Consider the following 23,174-nt stretch of genomic DNA (forward strand, 5'->3'; position numbering starts at 1 on the left):
TGCAAGCAGAAAATAAAGGTGAGAAGGCAAAATATGGAGATGTGACTATGAGGGTTTCTACTTTAATTGCGTAACGACGAGTGAGAACCCTGGGAGACAAGAATGAACCAGGACAGAATGAGATGGAGAAATAGAGACATGTGGGTGGATAAGAGAAAAGACAATAGTAACTGCATTAGAAGCCCTGCAGCCCTAGGCACTGGCAATATTGCATTTCCTGCTGAGAAAAACAACATGAAAACAGGCCCACAAAGGAGAGGGGATTCACTGCTGTGCCTGATACGGAGATGCTATTCACCGTTAACACATCAAGACGAGCATGCAGCCAAGCAAACACCCACAACTATACAACCACACACTTGCACGTGCAGAAACTTCCAGAAGTTAGAAAAACAAAAAACGGAAACTGAATCTATAGCTATGCTAACAGTTCTCACAGGGTTTACTGGTCATTTTAAAGAAGTACAATATAATGAATGATTTTTAAAGCTGAGAATAATCTGTCTGTCATCAGTTTTGGAGGTAATACACTGAAATCATGCCAGTCTAGGATCCCATTATTTAATCTTCTTAGTCAGTCTATGGGGAAGAGGTCTCAGGGCTTCGGGTATATCCAGAAACTGCACAGAAAGCAGACAGGGAATATCTAGTTTAAGACTTCCTGTTCCGTCCTCTAGTGATCGATTGCAAAGCCAAAAATGAGTAATTACAAGTTATATTTGTGCATTTCAATTGCTTTTTTTGCCCTTTAGATTGATTATTTGCCAGTGACTGACCATACTACACTGTTAAAAAAAATTCCGTTATAAAACGGAAAAAGTGCTGGTAATTAATTACCAGCACTTTTTCCGTTATTGTACGGGCACTTCCGTAAACCTTAAAACGGATATTTCTGTAGATTTACCCGAGTTTTTCTGTACCATTGACGGACATTTCCGTCAAACCTAAAATGGAAAATTCCGTATTTTCCATAAATTTCGGCGTTATTGCACAGACAATTCCGTAAACCCTATAACAGATATTTCCGTAGATTTACCTGACTTTTTCTTTACCATTTACGGACAGTTCCATCAAACCTAAAATGGAATATTCCGTATTATTTAAGTACTCAATCCATACCATTTACGGACACTTCAGTCATCCTAAAATGTTTAATTCTGTACCATTCTCTATACCGTTTACCATCAATAAAGCACAAATGTAGAATCACAGCAATTATTTATTTCCTTTAACAGCTGCCAGTGCTTTAAAGTGATTTCACTTTTTGTGGTGAATGATTTGCAATATTTACATTACAACCATTAAAACATTCAGAACATCACCTTCACATTCAGAGAAATTTTACATACATAAACCAGCTGTTCTCTCAAAGAAATACAGCCATGTCCTTTAACAGTGAGATGCCAAATCTAGCAACTTTTTAGCATCCACAGGCTGACAGGCATTAATAACAAATTGATTTGTTAAAGACAATGACAAAATAAGACAATAAAACTGCCAGCATTGCAGTTGCTGTCTCACCTGTCAGTGCAAAATGAGGAGCCCCCTCCAGGAGGATGCAGAAACCTACACCTCCAACTCCACATATCACACCGACAGGCAGAGCTCTGCAACCAGTGGCTGACCTTTCTACAAAAAACAAATAGAACATTAGAAGTATTACATTATACAACTTTTCTATAAAACATCAGTGCAGCAATAACAACCATGACCTTAGAAGGATGACTGTGCAACATGCCATAAAGAGATTTTTAAAACTCTTAAAACAACTTAAAACTAAAAAAAATTTAAAACTTACACCTCCAACTCCACAATGACAGGAAAAGCTTAACTGGAATGACAAATATCACCCACCTTCCCTCCCCCTTAACATGGGGGATTTGAAACTGCAGCATGTGTGTTGTGGGCATCTAGTTAAAACATCTGAACTCACCTAATACTGTAAAAATCTGTATTTCTACTCCCAAGCCCCATGTTTTTGGATTTGCCTTTGTGTGTGTGTGTGTGTGTGTGTGTGTGTGTGTGTGTGTGTGTGTGTGTGTGTGTGTGTGTACATTCAGTCCAAAAAGGTATTTTCTGAGCTCTGAGAACAGCTCAAATGGCCCATTCAGATTCCTTCTGCTTGCATTCAAATTCCTTCAGCTGAGAAACCAGCTTGCACACCTGTGGAGGAATGAAGTGCCGTTTCTTCCCCTTCTTCTCTGCCTTGGAGCCTCGCTCAGGATTGACCCCAAAGAAAACTCTGAGGAAAAAAAACAAAACAATAGTGATATGCAGACAAAGTTTGCACGTGTAGTGTGGCTTGACAGGAGTGGAGCAGTTCAATAAAATCCTACATTTGTTTTCTTCAATATGCCCCTATGTGTGAACCTCTCTATCATTCTAGTTGACCATCTGTCTAGAACCCAATGTTGTTGTGGTGCTGGTGCCAGTGGCTAAGCTTATCTCTTCCTTTGTCTTTTCAAGACACATGCATTCACACTGCGCATATACAGAAATGTTTGCAAGGGCGAGAAGTCTGCTTATCACCAACACATGACAGCATGCATCCTCAATGTGTATGCAGGGATATTATAAATGCACAGAACACAGAAGGGGATAGAAAACACAGTTGACATTGTCCTATCAAAAGGTGTAACAGCACATTTGAACACGGACTGTCCTGGGGGTTATTCAAACATGGAGTGGAGAAACTGTGACATTCAGTGCACGTTACACATCAGTACAAGTATTAACATTTGGGCATGAATCCACTATGTAGTATTTTTTAAATTAATATGTTTAGTCTTTCCTTCGGGGGGGGGTCCCTGAAACAACATATTTTGAGTTTGGGGTCTGCAGCCAAATAAATTTCAGTTTGTGTGTCTTTGACATGAAAAGGTTTGACCACCACTGACATAACCTGGTCTCAGGTGCTAATGGTTTTAAAGAGATAGCTCAAACGAATTTTGTGTGAACAAACCATTCTGAGAAAAATATGGTTTTGCTCCATTTCCCAACTAGAATCATGTTATGTTTGTTTTGTTATTGATTGACTTAGGACACTATTTAAAGCAAAAAGCATGTTACCTGCCCTTTAAAAAGATATGACACATTTATTCCAACAATAGTCTTCAACAGGGAGCTACAAAATCTCCGAACAAATCCATATTCAGGGGGATCATAAACCAATAACAGCTGATCTAAAAGCTCACAGCATGTGGCGACACATTTTGAGCTTGTACATCTCAGACAAACGGGTTTAGTGTAGATTGACAAAAAGCAGGTCAGGTGCAGAAAGGCACGGCAAAGTCACATTTACAAAGTATTTCCAAACAATGAGTGCTTACCTTTGCATGAATTCGAGAGTAAAAGCCATCTCCGGTGGGTATTGGACGTTGCAGACATAAAACATGGAGAAGACGTAGCTCAAGGCCACAATGGGAGAGGTGATGTGGTCATTGACAAGTAACCCATCAACAGCAATCTTGAATTGCTGGTCACCTTAAACACAGATAAAAACCATGTACCATTTACAAAAAAAAAAAAAAATCCTATATTTTAAGGCAAGCAAAAATTTCTTTAATAAATATGACACAACAACAGCTTATAACAACAGCTAACAACAGCTTGCTGGGATACAAAAAAAGATTTAACTACAAACCTCTGATTAGGATGCATGGGGTCACTGGGAGTTCGACTTCAGGATCTGCAGAGATCTGTTTTGGTGACAGACATGATACATGAATTAATGTTTCCAGTGCACACAAACCTGCTGGCAAATTGACTATCTGCTAGTGTCTTCATCAGACAGAGGTAGCCATTATGCACAAACATTAATGTAAATAGTTTATAGATAGAGAGTTTATAGAGAATATCAGCAGCACAATTAGGGGAATCTATACTTCCTACTGTGGTTGGTTACTTGGTTCACCACTGGATGCAAATAATTATCTTGCACACAGTTTAAAATCTACAACATCTACCTCTTTTTTGTGGAAGAGTTTATAAGAGTCTTCCTTGAAGTATTTTGAAATGCCACAGATGAGCTGTATTGGACCTTCGCCCGTCTTCATCCCTTTGGAGTCAAGGAAGTCATTGATCCCCTTTTCTTTTTTGGAAAGTTCCTGTTCAAGGTTCAAGGTGTTAATTTTGTACAAGTACATAAGACTAACACTAATTTTCGTTTGGAGCTATGGAGAGAATTTTGAAAAAAATAAAAATGAATTATTTCATTTTCATTTGCAACCTGTTCTGTTTTGATCTCAAATGTCCTGCTTTTTTGGTTGTCACTTCCTGATTTTTGGTCTCAAATCTATTCCATTTGATTGTTCATCCAAGTTATTCTATTTGATTGGTTGCCAGTTTATCTTTTTTGGTCTCAACTCTCTTTTTGGTTGCAAATCTTTTTTTGATTGATTAATAAAGACAAAATTCTCTCCATATGGAGCAGCACAGCACAATCATAATAATAACAATAAAAACACACCTGTGCCAGCTTGTTTTGTACAGAGAAGCCAAGGAGTTTAGATGCATGATCAAACAGGTGAGGAACTTCAAACAGGAACGGCCACTCGTCCTTTACAACGGCAATAGTGGTATCATCATCGTTGAGGATTTCACGCTGAATGGGATATGTTTCAGTCATCAATTTTCGAACAGATGACTCCTAAAGATACAGTGGGGCAAAAAAGTATTTAGTCAGCCACCGATTGTGCAAGTTCCCCCACCTAAAATGATGACAGAGGTCAGTAATTTGCACCAGAGGTACACTTCAACTGTGAGAGACAGAATGTGAAAAAAAAAATCCATGAATCCACATGGTAGGATTTGTAAAGAATTTATTGGTAAATCAGGGTGGAAAATAAGTATTTGGTCAATAACAAAAATACAACTCAATACTTTGTAACATAACCTTTGTTGGCAATAACAGAGGTCAAACGTTTACTATAGGTCTTTACCAGGTTTGCACACACAGTAGCTGGTATTTTGGCCCATTCCTCCATGCAGATCTTCTCGAGAGCAGTGATGTTTTGGGGCTGTCGCCGAGCAACACGGACTTTCAACTCCCGCCACAGATTTTCTATGGGGTTGAGGTCTGGAGACTGGCTAGGCCACTCCAGGACTTTCAAATGCTTCTTACGGAGCCACTCCTTTGTTGCCCGGGCGGTGTGTTTTGGATTATTGTCATGTTGGAAGACCCAGCCTCGTTTCATCTTCAAAGTTCTCACTGATGGAAGGTGGTTTTGGCTCAAAATCTCACGATACATGGCCCCATTCATTCTGTCCTTAACACGGATCAGTCGTCCTGTCCCCTTGGCAGGAAAACAGCCCCATAGCATGATGTTTCCACCCCCATGCTTCACAGTAGGTATGGTGTTCTTGGGATGCAACTCAGTATTCTTCTTCCTCCAAACACGACGAGTTGAGTTTATACCAAAAAGTTCTACTTTGGTTTCATCTGACCACATGACATTCTCCCAATCCTCTGCTGTATCATCCATGTGCTCTCTGGCAAACTTCAGACGGGCCTGGACATGCACTGGCTTCAGCAGCGGAACACGTCTGGCACTGCGGGATTTGATTCCCTGCCGTTGTAGTGTGTTACTGATGGTGACCTTTGTTACTTTGGTCCCAGCTCTCTGCAGGTCATTCACCAGGTCCCCCCGTGTGGTTCTGGGATCTTTGCTCACCGTTCTCATGATCATTTTGACCCCACGGGATGAGATCTTGCGTGGAGCCCCAGATCGAAGGAGATTATCAGTGGTCTTGTATGTCTTCCATTTTCTGATGATTGCTCCCACAGTTGATTTTTTCACACCAAGCTGCTTGCCTATTGTAGATTCACTCTTCCCAGTCTGGTGCAGGTCTACAATACTTTTCCTGGTGTCCTTCAAAAGCTCTTTGGTCTTGGCCATGGCGGAGTTTGGAGTCTGACTGTTTGAGGCTGTGGACAGGTGTCTTTTATACAGATGATGAGTTCAAACAGGTGCCATTCATACAGGTAACGAGTGGGGGACAGAAAAGCTTCTTACAGAAGACGTTACAGGTCTGTGAGAGCCAGAGATTTTCCTTGTTTGAGGTGACCAAATACTTATTTTCCACCCTGATTTACGAATAAATTCTTTACAAATCCTACCATGTGAATTCATGGATTTTTTTTTTCACATTCTGTCTCTCACAGTTGAAGTGTACCTCTGGTGCAAATTACTGACCTCTGTCATCATTTTAGGTGGGGGAACTTGCACAATCGGTGGCTGACTAAATACTTTTTTGCCCCACTGTATGAGGCAGTTAGACATACAGTCGAACAGTTAGTCAAACTAACCAATTAAAATAATAAAACAGGGTATCAATTTCAATTGACTATGGGCATAGTGATCTACAGACGATCTACAATTTCACAATGTGTCCTAAATTGTACTTGGACCCAGACCTTATCGCATTACTCCTGCTATATACTATTGCTGTGTGAATGGTTGTATGTCTAGATGGTGGACTGTAGGAACCGAATTGCCCTTCGAGGATTAATAAAGCTTTCTGTATCTGTAATGGATGATTGCAGACCCACCTGAAGATCCTGGGTTTGAAAGGCACGTTTCAACTCATCTCGTTTAGACAGCAGGTCTTCTCTACACACGGCCCCCTCAATGATTGGATCCCACGCCACACATCCATACAGATCTGAATTCCTGGGCCTTTTCTTTGTTGAATTTTCACCCCCTGCTTGCCTCTTCAGTGAGCTTTGTGGCCTCTTCATATTTTTAATTCTGTGTTCCAGCTGACGAAAGAGAGTTTCAGAACCATCTTTTGCAAAAGGTTTGTTTCCAAACGGCTCTGTCAGCTTGAAGGAGGCAGGATATTGTCCTACAGTCATACTGGCGAGTTCCCTCAGCTTTTGTCTACCAGGTCTTCCTGGGTGTTTATGGAGGTCATCTTCAGCGACGATCCGAACCATCTCTCGTCTGTCTTTCCCCATTATGTACTTTTTTTCACGTAACTCATCCATGACTTTTGAGGGAAATTTGTGCCATGGTACAGAATATGTGTCTTGGGATGGGGAGTCGGCTGTCTCAGGTGGTGTTGAGGGCAGCTGAAACCTCTGTGGTTCAGGTGTTGATGAGGGGCCAGGCCGGGTGAACTGCGGTGGAGTTTGTGAATCTATGGATGACATGACAAACATCTCCATAAATTAAACACATCACAATTGTTGCAAATCAATTAATACATTGGTCCTCAATGTCCAGTTTGGGTCAACCAGGAATACAAATGGACCTAATTATGAAAACCAATTATAGAGTAATTATTGCCATGTACAGCTGATGGCAACTTTTTTTTTGCATTTTTGGAATAAACCTTTGTAGTTTCAGAAAACTTGCATTAAAACAGAGGGGCAAAAACTCACCTGCTTCCAATGCTTTGACAGCTCTGACGAATCTTTTGCACTGAATGAATGGCAGAGTGTCTTTAATGTCCTCCAGGTCCACAAGGCTCAGGTCATCTACAGAGAGAACTCCTAATTCCTCCAGTTTAGCCATGGGTGTATCCATCTGATCGCTACTGAGCGATGGCATTGCTTTCTTGACATAGTTTTTCACAAGTTCCATGTTGGTGTGTGTTTAAGAGGAATGAGCCACCGAGTACCTCTCTGGTAAGAATAAAGTGGATGATAATCATCAAGTTTGTTCAAATCATGGCAACTGAACAGGTCAGAAGCATTTTCATCAAGTTCATAGAGTCCAAGCTCAGGTATCCAGCTGGCAGTTTTCCCTCGAAGCAAAAGTAGGACAGTAGTTTCATTTTTTACAAAAATGCTTGCTATTTGTCCTAACTGCAGTAGTCCTTTTGCGTAGCTCAGTAAGACCAGCATTCCATTTGCATATGTAGTGCCTTTAACCTGCACACTCTCTGTGACAACTGAGTTACTTGAGTTCAAATCAAATTCTCCAACCACTGTCTTTATGTTCTGGTCATAGAGCTCTGGGTAGAACCGTGTTGAGTCTGAGACATGAACCTGGGAACGAAACAAGGTACCACAAGACTGATAAGCCTGAAGCAACTGGTGCCGTTCAGCCAGAGACTTGGTTACATTTATGAAGTTCTTACTTGCCCTAATGCACCTTTTAAAATAAGAATGTTTTGATTCAAAGCGCATTGTCCAAGTATATATGAGTGGGCCAAATTGTAAAGTCAAGTGTGCATAGTGAAGCAGATAGTGGTGTTTTGGTCTAAGTTGAACTCTTGGAAACAGCTCTTGCCTCAATTCCACATACAGTTCAATCAGTCCCTTCATGAAAGCAATCTGCAACTCTGAGAGCCGAGGTGCACAGACAAATTCAACAAGCTCCCTCAGAAGTAGTACAAGTCCCCATACTTCATTATCAGCATCTTCAATTGTGTCATGCACCAAAACAGGCAAGAATTTCAAAAGCCACCTGTTTTGGGCTGCATGTCCTCCAAGCCTGGCTCCTGTAGTGGGAATAGTGTTTAGCTTGTTGATGCTTTCACCAGGAAATGATTTGATTCTTTCATTAAGAACCTCATAACTGAACCACTTTTGTGTTCTGATTAAGAACTGCAAAAACAATGCCAAATCATAATCTACTACCCCCTCAAACAGATCATGAGCTAAACAAGCTGGTAAGCCTGGCTGACACACATGAAAGTTGGACAGTTTGTTGAAAACACTGTCACATTTAACACCGTGATGAGTGTGTACTTCATCGTTACTTTCCAGAAACCGCACAGTCTCATTATGATCAGCTGGATTTCTATGAGTGAAAACTGTGAGAGGGTTCGACTGAAATTCACTTTTTGTTGCCAAACAGTATCTGCAGAAATATTGAGCTGTGCTGAAATTTTCTGTAAAGCCACCAACCATGTGGGAGCCCAGATTATCGCCCATTATGCACACAACAGTGCCTTTATATATTTTTCCATTGAAAGATATGCCCCTTTCCTCCAGCTCACACAAGTCTGACACTAGCTTATTGAAAATCTTATCCATTCCAAAGTATTTGCAATCTTTCTCTACACAGAGTAATGCCAACTGTATCTGATCAACAGTTGATCGTTGGTGTGGATGAAAATTTCCAAGTGTGAAGTAGACAGCCAATACTTTATGCTTTGTCTTGGCAGATCCGAGTGGATTAGCCACCTCAAAAGCATCCTGAAAGAGCATTACCTTTAAACTGTCTGGGTCTGAGGAAAACATGGCATTGGATTTGATGGCCCACCCATCAGTGACATCACACAGTACATCATCTTCAGAATTTGAACTAGGACTGTGCTGATCTAAACCTTGCTGTTTCAGAATTACTTTGAGGGTTTCCAGTATTGGGATGTAATGATAGTGCCTCTTCTGGCCACTGCGATTGCGTCCAAGAAAGACTTCAACAGGTTCAACATAGTCATAGTGTGACTTGTAATATTTCAGCCTCTTGTGTTGCGTAGTTAAATGACCCTTTTCATGTAATGCCTTGTGCATAGGGCTCTGCTCGTATATACTATTCCCAAGAGATGTTACAGTCTCCTTTGGAACACCATACTGCCCCAGTTCACAGGCTAGTGCATCCACAGTATATTCCTGTTGAATATCACTTATAGTTCTCATTTCATTTGCTATTTCTGTTATTGTGGAGGCTGGAACCAAATATTTTGCCTGTAATCCCAAGTAAAACTGAGCAAGACTCTCTGTGAAGTTGTCTTTCACTTGATCACTGCAGAAATTATCACTTTGTTCTGCATCAGTGTTAAAACTTTCAGGTTCTTCAGGTTCTACATGTGATCCTTCACCTTGGAAAGACCGTTCTGTTAGTTCACATATATGAACTGGGGCTATCTTGGTAACATCCCACCCTTTATGGTATCTGGAAATATGCGTTAAAAAGGATGACTTTAAATTGAATGTCTTAGAACATCCATCAAAGGGACATGTTACAGTCAAACCCTCATCTATGTGACCACTCAAATGACACTTTAAAGTTTTAAGATCATCATATTCACTGCTGCAAAAATTAAACAAGCACCTTAACTGTACAGACACATCACGGTTCCATGTTTGTGTGCTCCTTCTGTCTACATGAGCTCGTGACATATGCACAGCAAGGCTACTGTATGTGTTAAACTTCCTTCTGCAATCCCTATGGCCACATAAAAAAGATACATTATTATTATTTCTGTGTGTTCGGCAGTGTTTCAAGTAATCAGTCGAAGACCGAGCGTTAAAGCCACAAATGTTACAAGTCAACATTTTTAAGAGATTGAATTTGCCAATTGAAGGATAGCCAGAATCAGAACAGAATCAATATGAAAACAATAAATTTATATCAGCACAGTGAAGCACATTCACTTTTCAGGTACCTTCAAATAAGTAATCTGCGTTGGGCTGCATGGGCCACTCTCTTTGGGCTGCAATGTTTTCTGCAATGAAATCTGATTCTACTTAACTATCACCCCTTTTAATTATTACCATGTTCAGTTGCATGCTAACGTAACACAGCGAGCTATAACAATACACACATGTGGCTAATTTACACACACACACACACGCGCGTGCGCGCGCATCCAACTTATGGGCTAACGTTAACTTTAGTTGGGCAAACCACGCTTCAAAATAACGCAAAACCCACACATTCAAATGTTACCATGAAAAACACATGGCTACCAACTGACTATCGAGACCAAATTTCATGTAAGAGGGAGGGAAAAAATGGTTTTTGACGTACTTACGAAGCGCAGGCGGCTGGCTAATGCTAACGCAGCTAGCAGCAAACGTCCACTCACATACATACCACTACCAACTGCCTATCGAGACCAATTTAATGTACGAGGGGGAACAAGGTGGCACTCCATTCTCATTCTCATTCCACACAACCAACCTGTTTCCAACTTTCCTTGTGACTTGCAGACATTTAGGTAGGCACTGACCGCACTGAAAGTAATGGCGTCGGAATATTCTGGCTGGGGGAGAAAATTCTGCCTTGCGCAACAGCAAACTTTCCGTATTTCGCAAAACGGAGCGAATCCGTAGCAAATCCACGGTAAAGGGACCCCTAAATTTACGGATTTTTTTAACAGTGTAGGCTTCTCGTATAAAAAATCTTTTCCCTTTGCCACACATTCTGCATTTTAGATGCCTTTATGATTTATACTGACCGAAGTATCAATGACAAGCAATCTTTTTTTTGTTTTTGTTTTGTAGTTATTTTCCCTTTACTTAGCAGAGAATGAAGATAAAAACAACATCAGAAAGGAAAGGGGAGTGACAGGAGTATAATATGCAACACAGGCCCTCTGCCAGAGACTAAACTGCAGACATTTCTGTTATTGAAAGTGCCTTAAACATCAGACATCAAACTCAAGGAGATCAGTCTCGTAACTATTTTGTAAAATGACTCCCCATGAAAATTTCATCCATCTATTATTAGATGATGTACAGTTTTTTGTACATCATCTAATAATAAATGCCTGCATTAAATATTTGGTCAGTCCAGAAGCACAAGTATTTCATAGCATAGGTGAAACATTTGAAGCCGTAATGGGCAGATTATCAGCTTTTTCAAAAAAAAAAAAAAAAAAATCAATGGCAATTCATCCAACTGTCGTTCACCACTAGAGGTCAAATAGTCAATCACACCATGAAAAATGAACCATGTTGCTTTCATGGTAAGAAGAATGCAAGAATCCCATCTTCAAGTACTTATGATGTAGAAATAGAAAACAAAGTAAGAGTAAGACAATGCTGTATATTTATCTTACTTAATATACTTTTATATGCGCGCATGTGTGAGTGTGGGTGTAGCGTCGAATGCTGACCTTTAACTACTGATTACACTCATGGGCTTGCATGAGCTGTCTTTGGTCATGGGGGGGAGACTGCTTTCATCAATCACAGTCTGAGTGTGTGTGCATGCCTGTGTATACACACTTCACATGCATTCTTTTATATTACACTTAATGATGAAAATAATTTCAAATGTATGTTACATTGACTCATTATGCACAAGAGTTTGAGCATGTAACTACGGAGAGGTCCTCTGAATGTGTATCTCTAGTACATTGTGCAATGTGAAGACACATCCAGAGATGCTGCTGACTGCATGTAAACTAAAGCACAGCTGCATTAAATTCTATCCAAGCACATCTGTCTGGGAGATTTCAGAGATTGTCTTTTCAAACTGCACAAAGCACAAAGGAATAGCTCTCATTGGATTTCTCTGATTTGTATGTGTGCAGTGATTTCTATACTATTCTGTACTCTACATTCCAGTTTAAATGTAGTTGCATTATATAATATTAAAAATTACAAGTCCCTGTGACAGCTGGAGCATAAATAAAAGAGAGAAATCTAAAACAGATATGTTATTGCCCAGTAGGAGCTCAGAAGAGCAGCATACATGATAAGCTGAGAATGTCTGCTAACATATAGCATGCACAGCTGCAGCAGTGGGTATTTTCCCATCTTACAACTCAAACGAATCCAATATATTTGCATGGATTTGAGAGGGGTGTTAATCAGTGCAAGTGCAAGTTACTTTACAAGGGTATGCAACTTTTGGCTTTCACACCTCATTTTACAACATGTGCTCTGTGTTGGCATATAAATACAAGCCCACAGTAATTTCAGGACGGTCCAACTCTCTCCCACTCACATTTCTGCAGAGCATTTATAAAAATGTTATTATTATTATTATTATGCTGCCCACAGCTACTACCATGATATGAGATCAAGCAGGCAGGGAAGCAAATCATCACTTCCATCAGAACCAGTGATAAGCCTGAAAGGGTGGGGCTTCTCAGGGTTCAAGATTTGCTCCCTATACTGTTGCTGGGAGACCTATCTTATAAAAAGCTGTGTATAAGAACACATAAGAGCTGAGATGAAGGTGTTCTAGGGTGTGCAAAGCTAAAACTCGAGTTGTATTTACCCAGAGGTGCAATTAAAAGGTTTTGTAGGGTAATTTCTTAATATAATCCGGAAGCTAAAACATGCTTCTCTGGGCTCTAAATATGCAAATATGCATACTTATGTATGTATATATAATGTATATATAATATGTATCTACAGCTCTTTATTCTGCAGCTGCAGGTAAATCAAGCATATGGTCATTTTTTTTCCAAAAAAAGAAAAAACCCTCAAGTATAATTTTCCTGGACAATTAAATAAATACTGTACACCTAATCACTGAATTTAGTCTCCAATAAAAAGAGGCATAATTACCACTAACACCTCATTTTAATGGAGGTAATGAAAATCTCAGTTGAATGAATTGTAAACCATATTTTAGAAACAAAGAAACAAACCTGCTAATGCAGTTTTGGTCTCCCCTCCACTTCGGGTAATTTCCCTGCCTAATCTATCTGCTGTTAAATGAGATGAGGGTAGTGGGTGAAGGCAATGGCTTAGCTTTTTATCTATAGTACACCAATAACACCAGTGAGGGTCCAAATTCCCATGAATGCCCTGTTTTAATGAACTGTGCCACAATGTGCGAGTGTGAAAATGCTGTGAATATGTGAGCAGTCTGCTAATTGATATCCCCAGCAGATCTAAGTCATAAAGCTCTATTATTATTGTCATTGTCATTGTCTGCAGGTTAAGGACACATGCATGCCAAGAAGGAAAACCTAATCCAAGGCAGAAAGGCAACACAGAACTCATGAACTCAATGAATACAGACAGTAACTGAAACTAAGACTAAAAAAAAGTAATGAAATAAGTAAAAAATGTAAACAATAAGGAAAGTAAGAATCAAATAGAAAATATTTGAGGACAAACAGAATTTTAAAGTCCAAAAACTTCAAAAATCTGGATCTAAGACCCAGGACCATGACAGTTCTATTTTTCCAGTTACCAAAAATCTTACTGTTGTGATCACTTTTACCTCAAGCTTTACAGACTTTTTGCTTAAGAAAAGAGCTGTTTGCACCTCCATTAAGATTAGCCACAGAAATGATCCAAGCACCATCTAACCTATGGCATTTCATTAGCATCTGAATACTTCTAACACCTATTTATATTTCTACCGTTTTCTTTATTCTATTTTTATGTTAAACAGACACTTCAGCCTCTTAAAAGTCCTCTTTACTGATAACAGTTTTCCACATTATGACCTCTTTTGAGGGAGAAGTTGCTTTGTTAATAATTCTGATCATTAAACAGATTAATTCTTAACTTTAGGAAAAAATTATTAGAAAACTTTTCTTCAAATTTTGTCACTGGTAGACACTCGTTGTTCTAGACAGCTTTATCGATATAAGATTCAAATCTTTTGTTCTATTTTAAACACATTTTAGAGAAACAAATAATTTACAGGGTCTAGGAATGTGTGCTGTAGGTGCTAGTTACCTGGTTTATAATGAAAAGTGACAAAAGAACAGTGGTTCAAGTGGACTGGGCAAGAACTAGTGAGGGAGTGGAGTCCATGTGGCTAATCATTACTCCCCTAGTACCACCTTATTGCCTTTTCACTCTATATAAAAATATGCATTGATTAGTGCTTTTAAACATCAAGAAGTGATACAGCCAGGAGTTTCTGAAACTCACACAAACACCAGCAACATTTTTATTTTAAATGTATGTGAATGACAGAAGCATGTTTATTGTCTTTTTACTCTCCTCACTTACTGTTTATGGGATCCTGAAGCAAAAAACAGCAACGATGCAAAACTCTCCCAATGAGAAGCTATCCATCTGGTTTCACACTGCTGAGTGAAGAGTGGGAACAACACCGCAATGGAGGTGTTAATGTTCCATGCCACTCTCGGAGTTTCTCCATGGGAAGAAGGGATGAGAGGCACAGCCTGAAAGTACTTTATGTACAACAACAGAGTCTTTAGTGTGACCAGCTGAAACTGATTCAATTCTAGATAGACTATCAGAGGATTACACTCCATAGTCTGTAAGCCTTCGATAGCAGTAAAAGATACCAAATCACACTAAAATACTGCTTTTTATAAAATAAAATATGATAAGACTATGGACGTCCTTTTGCACTATTTCCTTTCAACAAAACACTCAATAGATCATTAGGCAACATGTGCTCTATTGTATTCTTTTTTCCATTTGTTCAATTGTATTTTGGCCTCACCTTCTTGGCCTTTCTGTGGCAGTACGTAAAAAAAAGAAAAACATACATAAAATTAAGAAACAAACAAAAAACTAGCAGGATATGATTGCAGACAAGCTCCTCGGGGTAGGCTGAAAGATAGACGCAATCTGAGTAAAGCTGATGTAAACAGGGCATGGTGAAGGATGGTGGAAACAACAATATATCACAAAGTTTCTGCATGAAAAAAACCTAGTTAACTATGGAATCCTATGCAAAAGTATCTGTGAGATTAACAGTTTTAATCTTGTCAGAATCGAGACATCATCACCCCGTTGGGTGGACAGTTGAACCACCAGTTTGGTTATTGATAATGAATAACGATTAATGAATGGAGTGCTAGAAAATGTTGTATTGTTTTTCCTCTGTTGAATCCTACTGATTCTGGTGGTCATCTTGCGCTCTCCTCCAGCATAACTGTGAGAATACAATTAGCAACCTGGGAGACATTTCCTTCACCTCTGGAAAATATCTGTGCCCAAGACAACTTTTCCACATGCTCTCCTTTCCGTTAATTTGACAGCATCTAAACATGTTGCCCTTATGTGTGAATGAGAACCCCGGTCACTTTCCTTGCAAGTCACCATGGCAATCTTATGAGGTTGAACTTAGTATCCTGATTCATTTTCAACACCATCCAAGTCTGATATGCACGTGGCCATGCACAAGAATACACCTACACCTGTCTCCCTTATCAGATCAACTCAGTTTCTAATCTCCACTAAGATAAAAACCTAATATATATATATATATTTTTTTTAAATATGAGACTTTAAATATCATTAAGATGACTATATTTCCTAAATTTCTATATCTTTTTCAGTGTCTTCCAATTTTTTTAACTAAGTCATTTTTTAATAATCTAAATAGTCAATCTCCTCCTTCATTTGGAACAAAAAACCACCTAGGCTGAAACAGAGTGTATTACAAAGACCGCAGAGCGTAAGAGGCTCCCAAATTTTTTGTTTTATTACTGGGCAGCTAATATAAGGGCATTATTGTACTGGATAAAAGACCATGATAATTTATCATCATCATGGGTAACACTGGAGCGGCTATCGGCTATCTGGCTGGGTTTTAGTTACACTGTTCTGGATGGGGGGGGGGGACTGTTTGTTAATATTGCCGTAATTGTTGTTGGAAGCAATTCTTTGTTCAATAAAAAGACCTTGATCAAAAAAAACAAAACAAAAAAAACAAAGGGGTCCAAATACTTATACATACTTGTATATAAGGATTCCTCTTTCTGGACTGTACAGCTTCATTCTTGCCTTTCTTGTTTTATCAGTAGCAGGTTTGCTGAAAACCACCAAGCAACACAAGAGGTGAGAACATAAGAGTATTTTTTTTATATACCCATCTGCCAGACAAACAGTACTGTGGAGACATACTTTGATTAAGAGACAGATATTTCTGGATACAGACAAGCATGCAGAGAAAGAATGGAGGGGCTTCAAAGGCTGTGTCTGTGATATGGTGCCTCTGTGAGCTGAGAACCACCACTCACATCCAGCATGCATTACAGAGGTGATTTTAGATTGTAATCACTGGGGATAAACTGAGGCACAAATACACCCCATCACGACCAGCATAACAATGACCCCTACACATACATGCTCGTGAGGCAAGGGTGGGCATCAGCGTGTGAATGTGAATGTATGAAAGAAACCAAAAGGGTGTAAAGAAACTGAAAGTAGAAATAAAGAAAGAGCAAGTGAGCTACACATGGACATTCACAGTGGAAGGAGTCCAGAGAGCTCACAGGGTTTATAAGGCAGCAGATGGGCAATTTCAACACCATTAAGGATGGAAGAAGCAATTACCGAGCCAACAATCTTCACATATAAATGCATGCTTGCGTGTGTGTTTGTGCTGTAACCCACATGTGTAAATATGTAAGTAAAAGCCGTGTTTTCACCCCTTTCTTTGCTTTTATCTTTAAGGATCTTTTAGGATTTCTTTACAAATCCTACCATGTGGATTCATGGATTTTTTTTTCACATTCTGTCTCTCACAGTTGAAGTGTACCTCTGGTGCAAATTACTGACCTCTGTCATCATTTTAAGTGGGGGAACTTGCACAATCGGTGGCTGACTAAAAACTTTTTTGCCCCACTGTATACACACATATTGTCCCCGTTTCCCCTCCCTCTCCCCTCCAGCGAGGAGTTAAACAGTTTGATGGCGTGTGGGACAAAGGACTTTTTAAGTCTGCTGGTCCTTGACTTTGGGAAAAGTCAAGGACTTTGGGAAAAGTCAAGGACCATGGTCCATAATGTCCATATTCCATCTTAATTTGTTTTTATATAAGTGCGGGGAATGAGTCTTCAGTTGACTGTTTTTTAATAGGCAAAAAATAAGTAAATGGCGAGTAGAATTTTTTTCTTTTTTTTCTATTTTTGCTGATCCGAAAATTGATCCGATCCGTGACTTAAAACCGTGATCCAATCCAAACGGTGAGATTTTTGATCCGTTGCACCACTAGTCAGCAATGGTGAATTTCAAACTGAAATTATTATTTGGATACTGATCCTAAAAGCTTTTAAGACACTGACTTTAACTACAGTCCAAACTATGTGACCCAGACACAAAATCATCAGAAAGCAAAGTTTTTGTTTATTTACAAGAAAACTTCACAGAGAACCTTTAATATAAATCGAATTAAGTCGATATGAAAGACAGCTTTTGAGTTGAAATAATAAGACAAATAACAGAGGTGGGAGGTTTGTGACACCAAGACAGTAGCTGTCAATCATGAGCAGCCTCCATATAACTGCCATCTGTTGTTTGAAATAACAATGTGATGATTCACTGATTGGGAAAACTTAAAAACTGTCAACTAAATTAATCCAAACCATCTTTAAGCCTAATATTCATCCACTTGCTGGATTCATAGCTTGTGTTGCTCTTAAATCACCAAAGACTCACATCTGGTTTTAACCTACACACACACACACACACACACACACACGCACACCACACAACTTACATACCCTAAGGATTTGTTTTCTGGCTGCACGGTCTGGCAAGGTTATAAAGCTGCTGTCACTCAGTCTCAGGCTGCTTATTCTGGGTGCACGAGATTAGGCCTGCACAATAAACCAAAAATTTATTGTCATTATGATATCAGTTTAGGAGTTTTGTCTTTTGGTGAACCAGTTTTTGTCCGAGTGTGTTGCTGGGTCTGAAGTACACTGGGATGTCGTGCTTGGAGAGAACCCTCCTGAGTTTCTCTGATACACCGGCTACATAGGGGATGACAATGTTGTTGCGTCTGTCTTTCTTATCCTCCCTACCTGGTGTTAAGCACACTTATGGACACCCTTACCCTCAAAAATGGAGTTTGTAATGGAAAGGCTCTTATGAGAGAGCATGTTGTTCTTTTCTCAGTAAGGATTTCTGGTGTTAAAATCAATCAGAAATTCTTTGCTCTCTTTCTGCAATCGATTTAGAATATATAAGTTTCAACCTTCTGTCAGTTATTAGTGATGGTGTGCTAGAATCCTGTTTCGCCTCATTTCTTTTAATTGATCAAGGCCTGTACTTGGAGATAAACGTCTTCCTATTTACTTGGGCAACCACATGTTTGTGTCTGTAGCTGCTCTTGTGTGTCTGTGTGACAAAATTATCAAAAGAGTGTGTGAGAGGTCACTTTTACTTGCTGGAATCAGGATACATGCGTAAGGAACAAAAATTAGTGAACTCTCCTCACTTATGTGGAAGTGGCAGTCTCTGTGTGCATGTGATTGATTATGGGTGTGCATGTGCATGTTTTGTAAAATCTTCACTTCATTATGTGCATCTGTAATTGAATTAGTCATTCCATGCTCATATCCAGCATCGACAGGAGCAGACTATGGCCGCGGTTACATTCTGTCAGGATGGTGGCAGTTTTTTTTTATGTGTGTGGGGAATTTTTTCTCAGTTTTTTTCTCTTTCTCTTTTTTTCTCCATGATAGAGTTAAGGGGGGAATTTTCCACAGGGTCACATTATATGGTGGTTAAAAAAAAGCCAGTCTTGGTCTCATTTAGTCTCACGAATTAGACTTTGAAGAGGCTCTGTCCACCCATAGCTGTATTTACATATAATGTGAAAAGTATCAAAACAGTACACTCATGAATCATTTATAAGAGCACTTTCTTTGAAACAGCTGCTGAAGCATGGTAATTCCTGGCTGTTCTTAAATTATACTCCACTATGACTACTGCTTCTACTGGCTTTGACCGTCTTTTGCTTTCAGACCTGTCCTTATTCTTTGTGGCAAATATTCAACAAGATGCTGGTAACCCCTTTGGTGCCAGCTGTGGGCTCAAGGCTGGAGCCGAACAAAAACTCCCTGATAACGACTGTGTTGAGTCTGTCCCTTCCCATTCCATGCAAGGCCACCTGGGTTGGCTGGAAGACTGTTTACTTAGCCTAGCAGGGCGAAGGACACTGTCTCAGCTGAACTATGGACGCGCAAACACATACATATACTGATACTGATAAGCACTCACTGACGCATCACCCTCCCTACCCTGGATCCAACGCCACCTCAAATGCTTACCTCCCCTCTGATGTGGACATCGGGTCAGCTGGAGGCGCAGTCGAAGATTGCAGCGGTCCCAGATCAGATGTACACACTGGAACACTTTCCCATGTTGCTTGTCTGTGTTTATTGTGCTATGGTGTGTTGATATCTGTTCATTCCTGTATTATCCTTTTGTGTTACACATTTCGATGTTTTTTTCCTCGTTACCTAGCCTGACCTCTCTCCCCAATGTGATGTTTGTGTATTGTATGTACGGTCGGCAAGGTCTGTCATCTCGGTTGTGGGCAAAAGACCTGCAACTGACAAATAAAGGCTATCTCATCTCCTCATCTCATCTCTCATAACTTTTCTCAGAGATTTCTGTCCATTTTAACATGTTAGCATCATGCAGTTGCTACAGATTTCTTTGCTACACATATGTGATGCAAATTCCCATTCTACCACATCCTACCACAAACTTTGAGATGACTGTGGCGTGTGAATTATCCTGCTACAAGCAACATTTAGAAGATAGTTACATTATAGTAATAAAGACACAGTGAGTTGGAACATTGCATTTACCAGTGTTCCACTGGTAGAGGCCAAAATGTACTAATAAAATATCTCCCAAACTGTTACAACACCACTACCAGATGCATGAACCATTGATACAAGACAGGACAGATGCCATGCTTTCATACTGTTTAAAACAATTCCTGATCACAGCAAAAATCAAGACTCATCAGGCCGTTTACAAATCTTCTATTTGTCATATTTTGGGTAGCTTGTGCAAATTGCAGGCTAAACATCCTGTTGTTAACTGACAGTAGTGAACCCAAAGCAGTCTGGCTATTTTCCTCTGACCTCTGACATCAGCAAGAAATTTTCACACAACCCTAGAGATGGTTGTGTGGAAAAGTAACAATAGATCAGCAGTTTCTAGAATACTCAGACCACCCCGTCTATCACCAGCAACCATATAAGGTTCAAAGTAATGTAAAACACCTTCATTCGCCGTTCTGGGGTTTTGTTTGATCTTTATCAGGTTTTGACCATTTCTACATGTGCTAAATGTGCTCAATTGTTGCCGTATGATTCAGTGATACTAATGATGAAGAGGTGTGCTCATAAGGTGTTGGTACGCGTATCATGTAAAGACATGCGCTGTAATTTTTATAAGAAGAACATTTTACTAAGGTCTTATTTTCTCTTCAGTATGAAAGCATGTTTGACTTAAAAAACCAAACAAATAGTTAAATGTTGTGCTTTTGCATGCCCTGTCTTTTGGCTAAGCCTGCCTTTGAGTGCAAGGATTAAAGATGTAAAGTTGGCAAAGGTTAAGCAAAATCAAAGCTTAATGAGTGCCAGAATCCACACACAAGTAGGAAAATGCAATATGAAAGGCTGCAAAGTCGAGGCTGTTAGTTAATGGCCCTGTCTGATAGTTTTGACTGATAATTCAATAATATAAAGTGGGTATTTTAGATTTTCCATCAAGATAGCCAAAGAGAACTTTCTTGCTTGCTTGCTTGCTTCCCCCCCCCCCCCCCCATTGTGCCAGAATCTCAATTTAGCACAAAAACATGCTCTGCTTTGCAGGAAGATTGCAATCTTTGGTTCAACATGTTCCCCTTGCTTGACACCCATTCAAAATGCTGAAATTAAACCTCCCCCTGTCACTACTTACAGGTACAAAACAGCACTGCTGCACTGTTCAAATAGCAGAATACAAAAAGAAATGAGCATGAAAAATCAGAGCAGAGAGGGAAAGATTGGAAAGATTGTGTGTCCGGAGAATTAATGAATAAAAAACACAGCAAATTTTCAAATTCAAATTTCAAATTTTTATTTGTCATGTACACAGTGAAATGCTTACACAACTGCTCGTGACCTAAAGAAAAATAAAAGGAAAAGGCTATGAATAAGATAGGAAATAAATATGAAAAATTAAAAAGTGTAAATTTAACTAGGAAGGAATAAAATATAAAAAATTAAGGTTAAAAATGAAATAACTGTACAACACAAATTAGAATGAAGGGTAAATTTAACTGGGAAAGAATAAGATAAAATATATAAATTAAAGTTGAAAATAAAATAACTGTACAACAAAATACACAATACACAGTATAGAACTATATAAGAATGTATGAAGAAATATAAATAAATAAATAAATATATACACAATAACAGCAGCTGTACAAGTATTAAATGGAAATGAAGAATATAGTGACCAGTGTTGTGCAATCCACATTTGTAAGTGTCTTGTGCAGTGCAAATATGCTTAAAGTGATTTAAGTGATGAAGTGAAAACAATGTCCAGAATGTCCAGTGTGTGTAAGAACCATATGTGTGGGTCAGTACTGTGTGGTGGTGTGATTGAGAGACCGTATCGCCTGCGGGAAGAAGCTCCTCCTCAGTCTCTCTGTGTTGGTCTTCAGGGAGCGGAATCGCTTTCCTGACCTCAACAGAGAGAACAGTCTGTTGTTGGGATGGCTGAGGTCCTTCACGATCTTCCTGGCCTTGGTCCGGCACCGCCTGCTGTAGATTGAGTGCAGGTCAGGGAGCTCGGAGCGGATGGTGCGCTCAGCTGACCGCACAACCCTCTGTAGAGCTCGTCTGTCCTGCATGGTGCTGTTCCCGAACCAGGTTAAGATGTTTCCCGTCAGGATGCTCTCTATGGTGCAGGAGTAAAAGTTCCTGAGCACCTTGGAGGGCAGTTGGAAGTCTCTCAAGCATCTGAGGTGGTAGAGACGCTGACGGGCCTTTTTCACCACGGTGTTGATGTGACAGGACCATGACAGGTCCTGCGTGATGTGAACTCCGAGGTATTTGAAGCTGTCCACTCTCTCCACTGGGCACTCGTTGATGACGGGGGTCTGGTAGTTCCTCTCCTGCTTAGTGCTGAAGTCCACTATCAGCTCCTTTGTCTTACTGACGTTTAGAAGGAGGTTGTTCCTCTGGCACCAGTTCTCCAGATTCCTAATCTCCTTCAGGTTGGCCGTCTCGTTCTTATCAGAGATCAGGCCCACCACGACGGTGTCGTCAGCAAACTTGATGATGGTGGTGGAGCTGGTAGTGGCCACACAGTCATATGTGTACAGAGAGTACAGAAGGGGGCTCAGAACACACCCCTGGGGGGCTCCAGTGCTGAGAGTGGTGGAGGCTGAGATATGTCCGCCCATTTTTACTGTCTGTGGTCTGCCAGTTAGGAAGTTGGAGATCCACTGAGACATAGATGAGCTGAGTCCCAGATGCTCCAGCTTGGTGGTGAGTGTGGAGGGAATTATGGTATTAAATGCAGAGCTGTAGTCTATGAAGAGCATTTTAACATAATTCCCCCTTCTAGTGTCCAAGTGAGTGAGTGATGTGTGGAGGAGATGAGAGATGGCATCGTCTGTGGAACGATTTGGACGGTAAGCGAACTGTAGTGGGTCCAGTGTGTCTGGTAGTGAAGAAATGATGAAGTCTCTGACCAGGCGTTCAAAACACTTCATCACTACTGAGGTGAGGGCTACAGGGCGATAGTCATTGAGAGAAGCAGGGTGGGGTTTCTTCGGGACAGGAACAATGATGGA

The 23,174-nt window shown here is 40.0% G+C and overlaps 1 protein-coding gene across 7 annotated transcripts; it reads right to left on the reverse strand.

The window, feature by feature from the left end:
• Nucleotides 1–1,201: 1,201 nt before the first annotated feature.
• LOC146668693 (uncharacterized) lies at nt 1,202–11,056 on the reverse strand. Of its 7 annotated transcripts, none has more exons than XM_085410696.1 (8): nt 10,860–11,056; nt 7,385–7,627; nt 6,551–7,140; nt 4,469–4,648; nt 3,966–4,106; nt 3,644–3,698; nt 3,330–3,483; nt 1,202–2,242 (listed from the first exon to the last, which is right to left on the reverse strand). In XM_085410696.1, exons 2-8 carry the CDS (start codon nt 7,584–7,586, stop codon nt 2,095–2,097), a joined length of 1,470 nt encoding a protein of 489 aa, XP_085266822.1. In that variant the 5' UTR covers nt 7,587–7,627; nt 10,860–11,056; the 3' UTR covers nt 1,202–2,094. The 7 variants fall into 7 exon arrangements, with proteins under 7 accessions (XP_085266822.1, XP_085266820.1, XP_085266823.1 ...); XM_085410694.1 differs by having other exon boundaries at nt 7,385–7,993; XM_085410697.1 differs by having other exon boundaries at nt 1,202–1,629; nt 2,164–2,242; nt 7,385–11,056.
• Between the last annotated feature and the right edge of the window lie 12,118 nt (nt 11,057–23,174).

The sequence above is a fragment of the Rhamphochromis longiceps genome, linkage group LG6 (assembly GCF_057381845.1).
Source record: "Rhamphochromis longiceps isolate RC_006_pf linkage group LG6, R_longiceps_female_GT1.1, whole genome shotgun sequence".
NCBI classification, from domain to species: Eukaryota; Metazoa; Chordata; class Actinopteri; order Cichliformes; family Cichlidae; genus Rhamphochromis; species Rhamphochromis longiceps.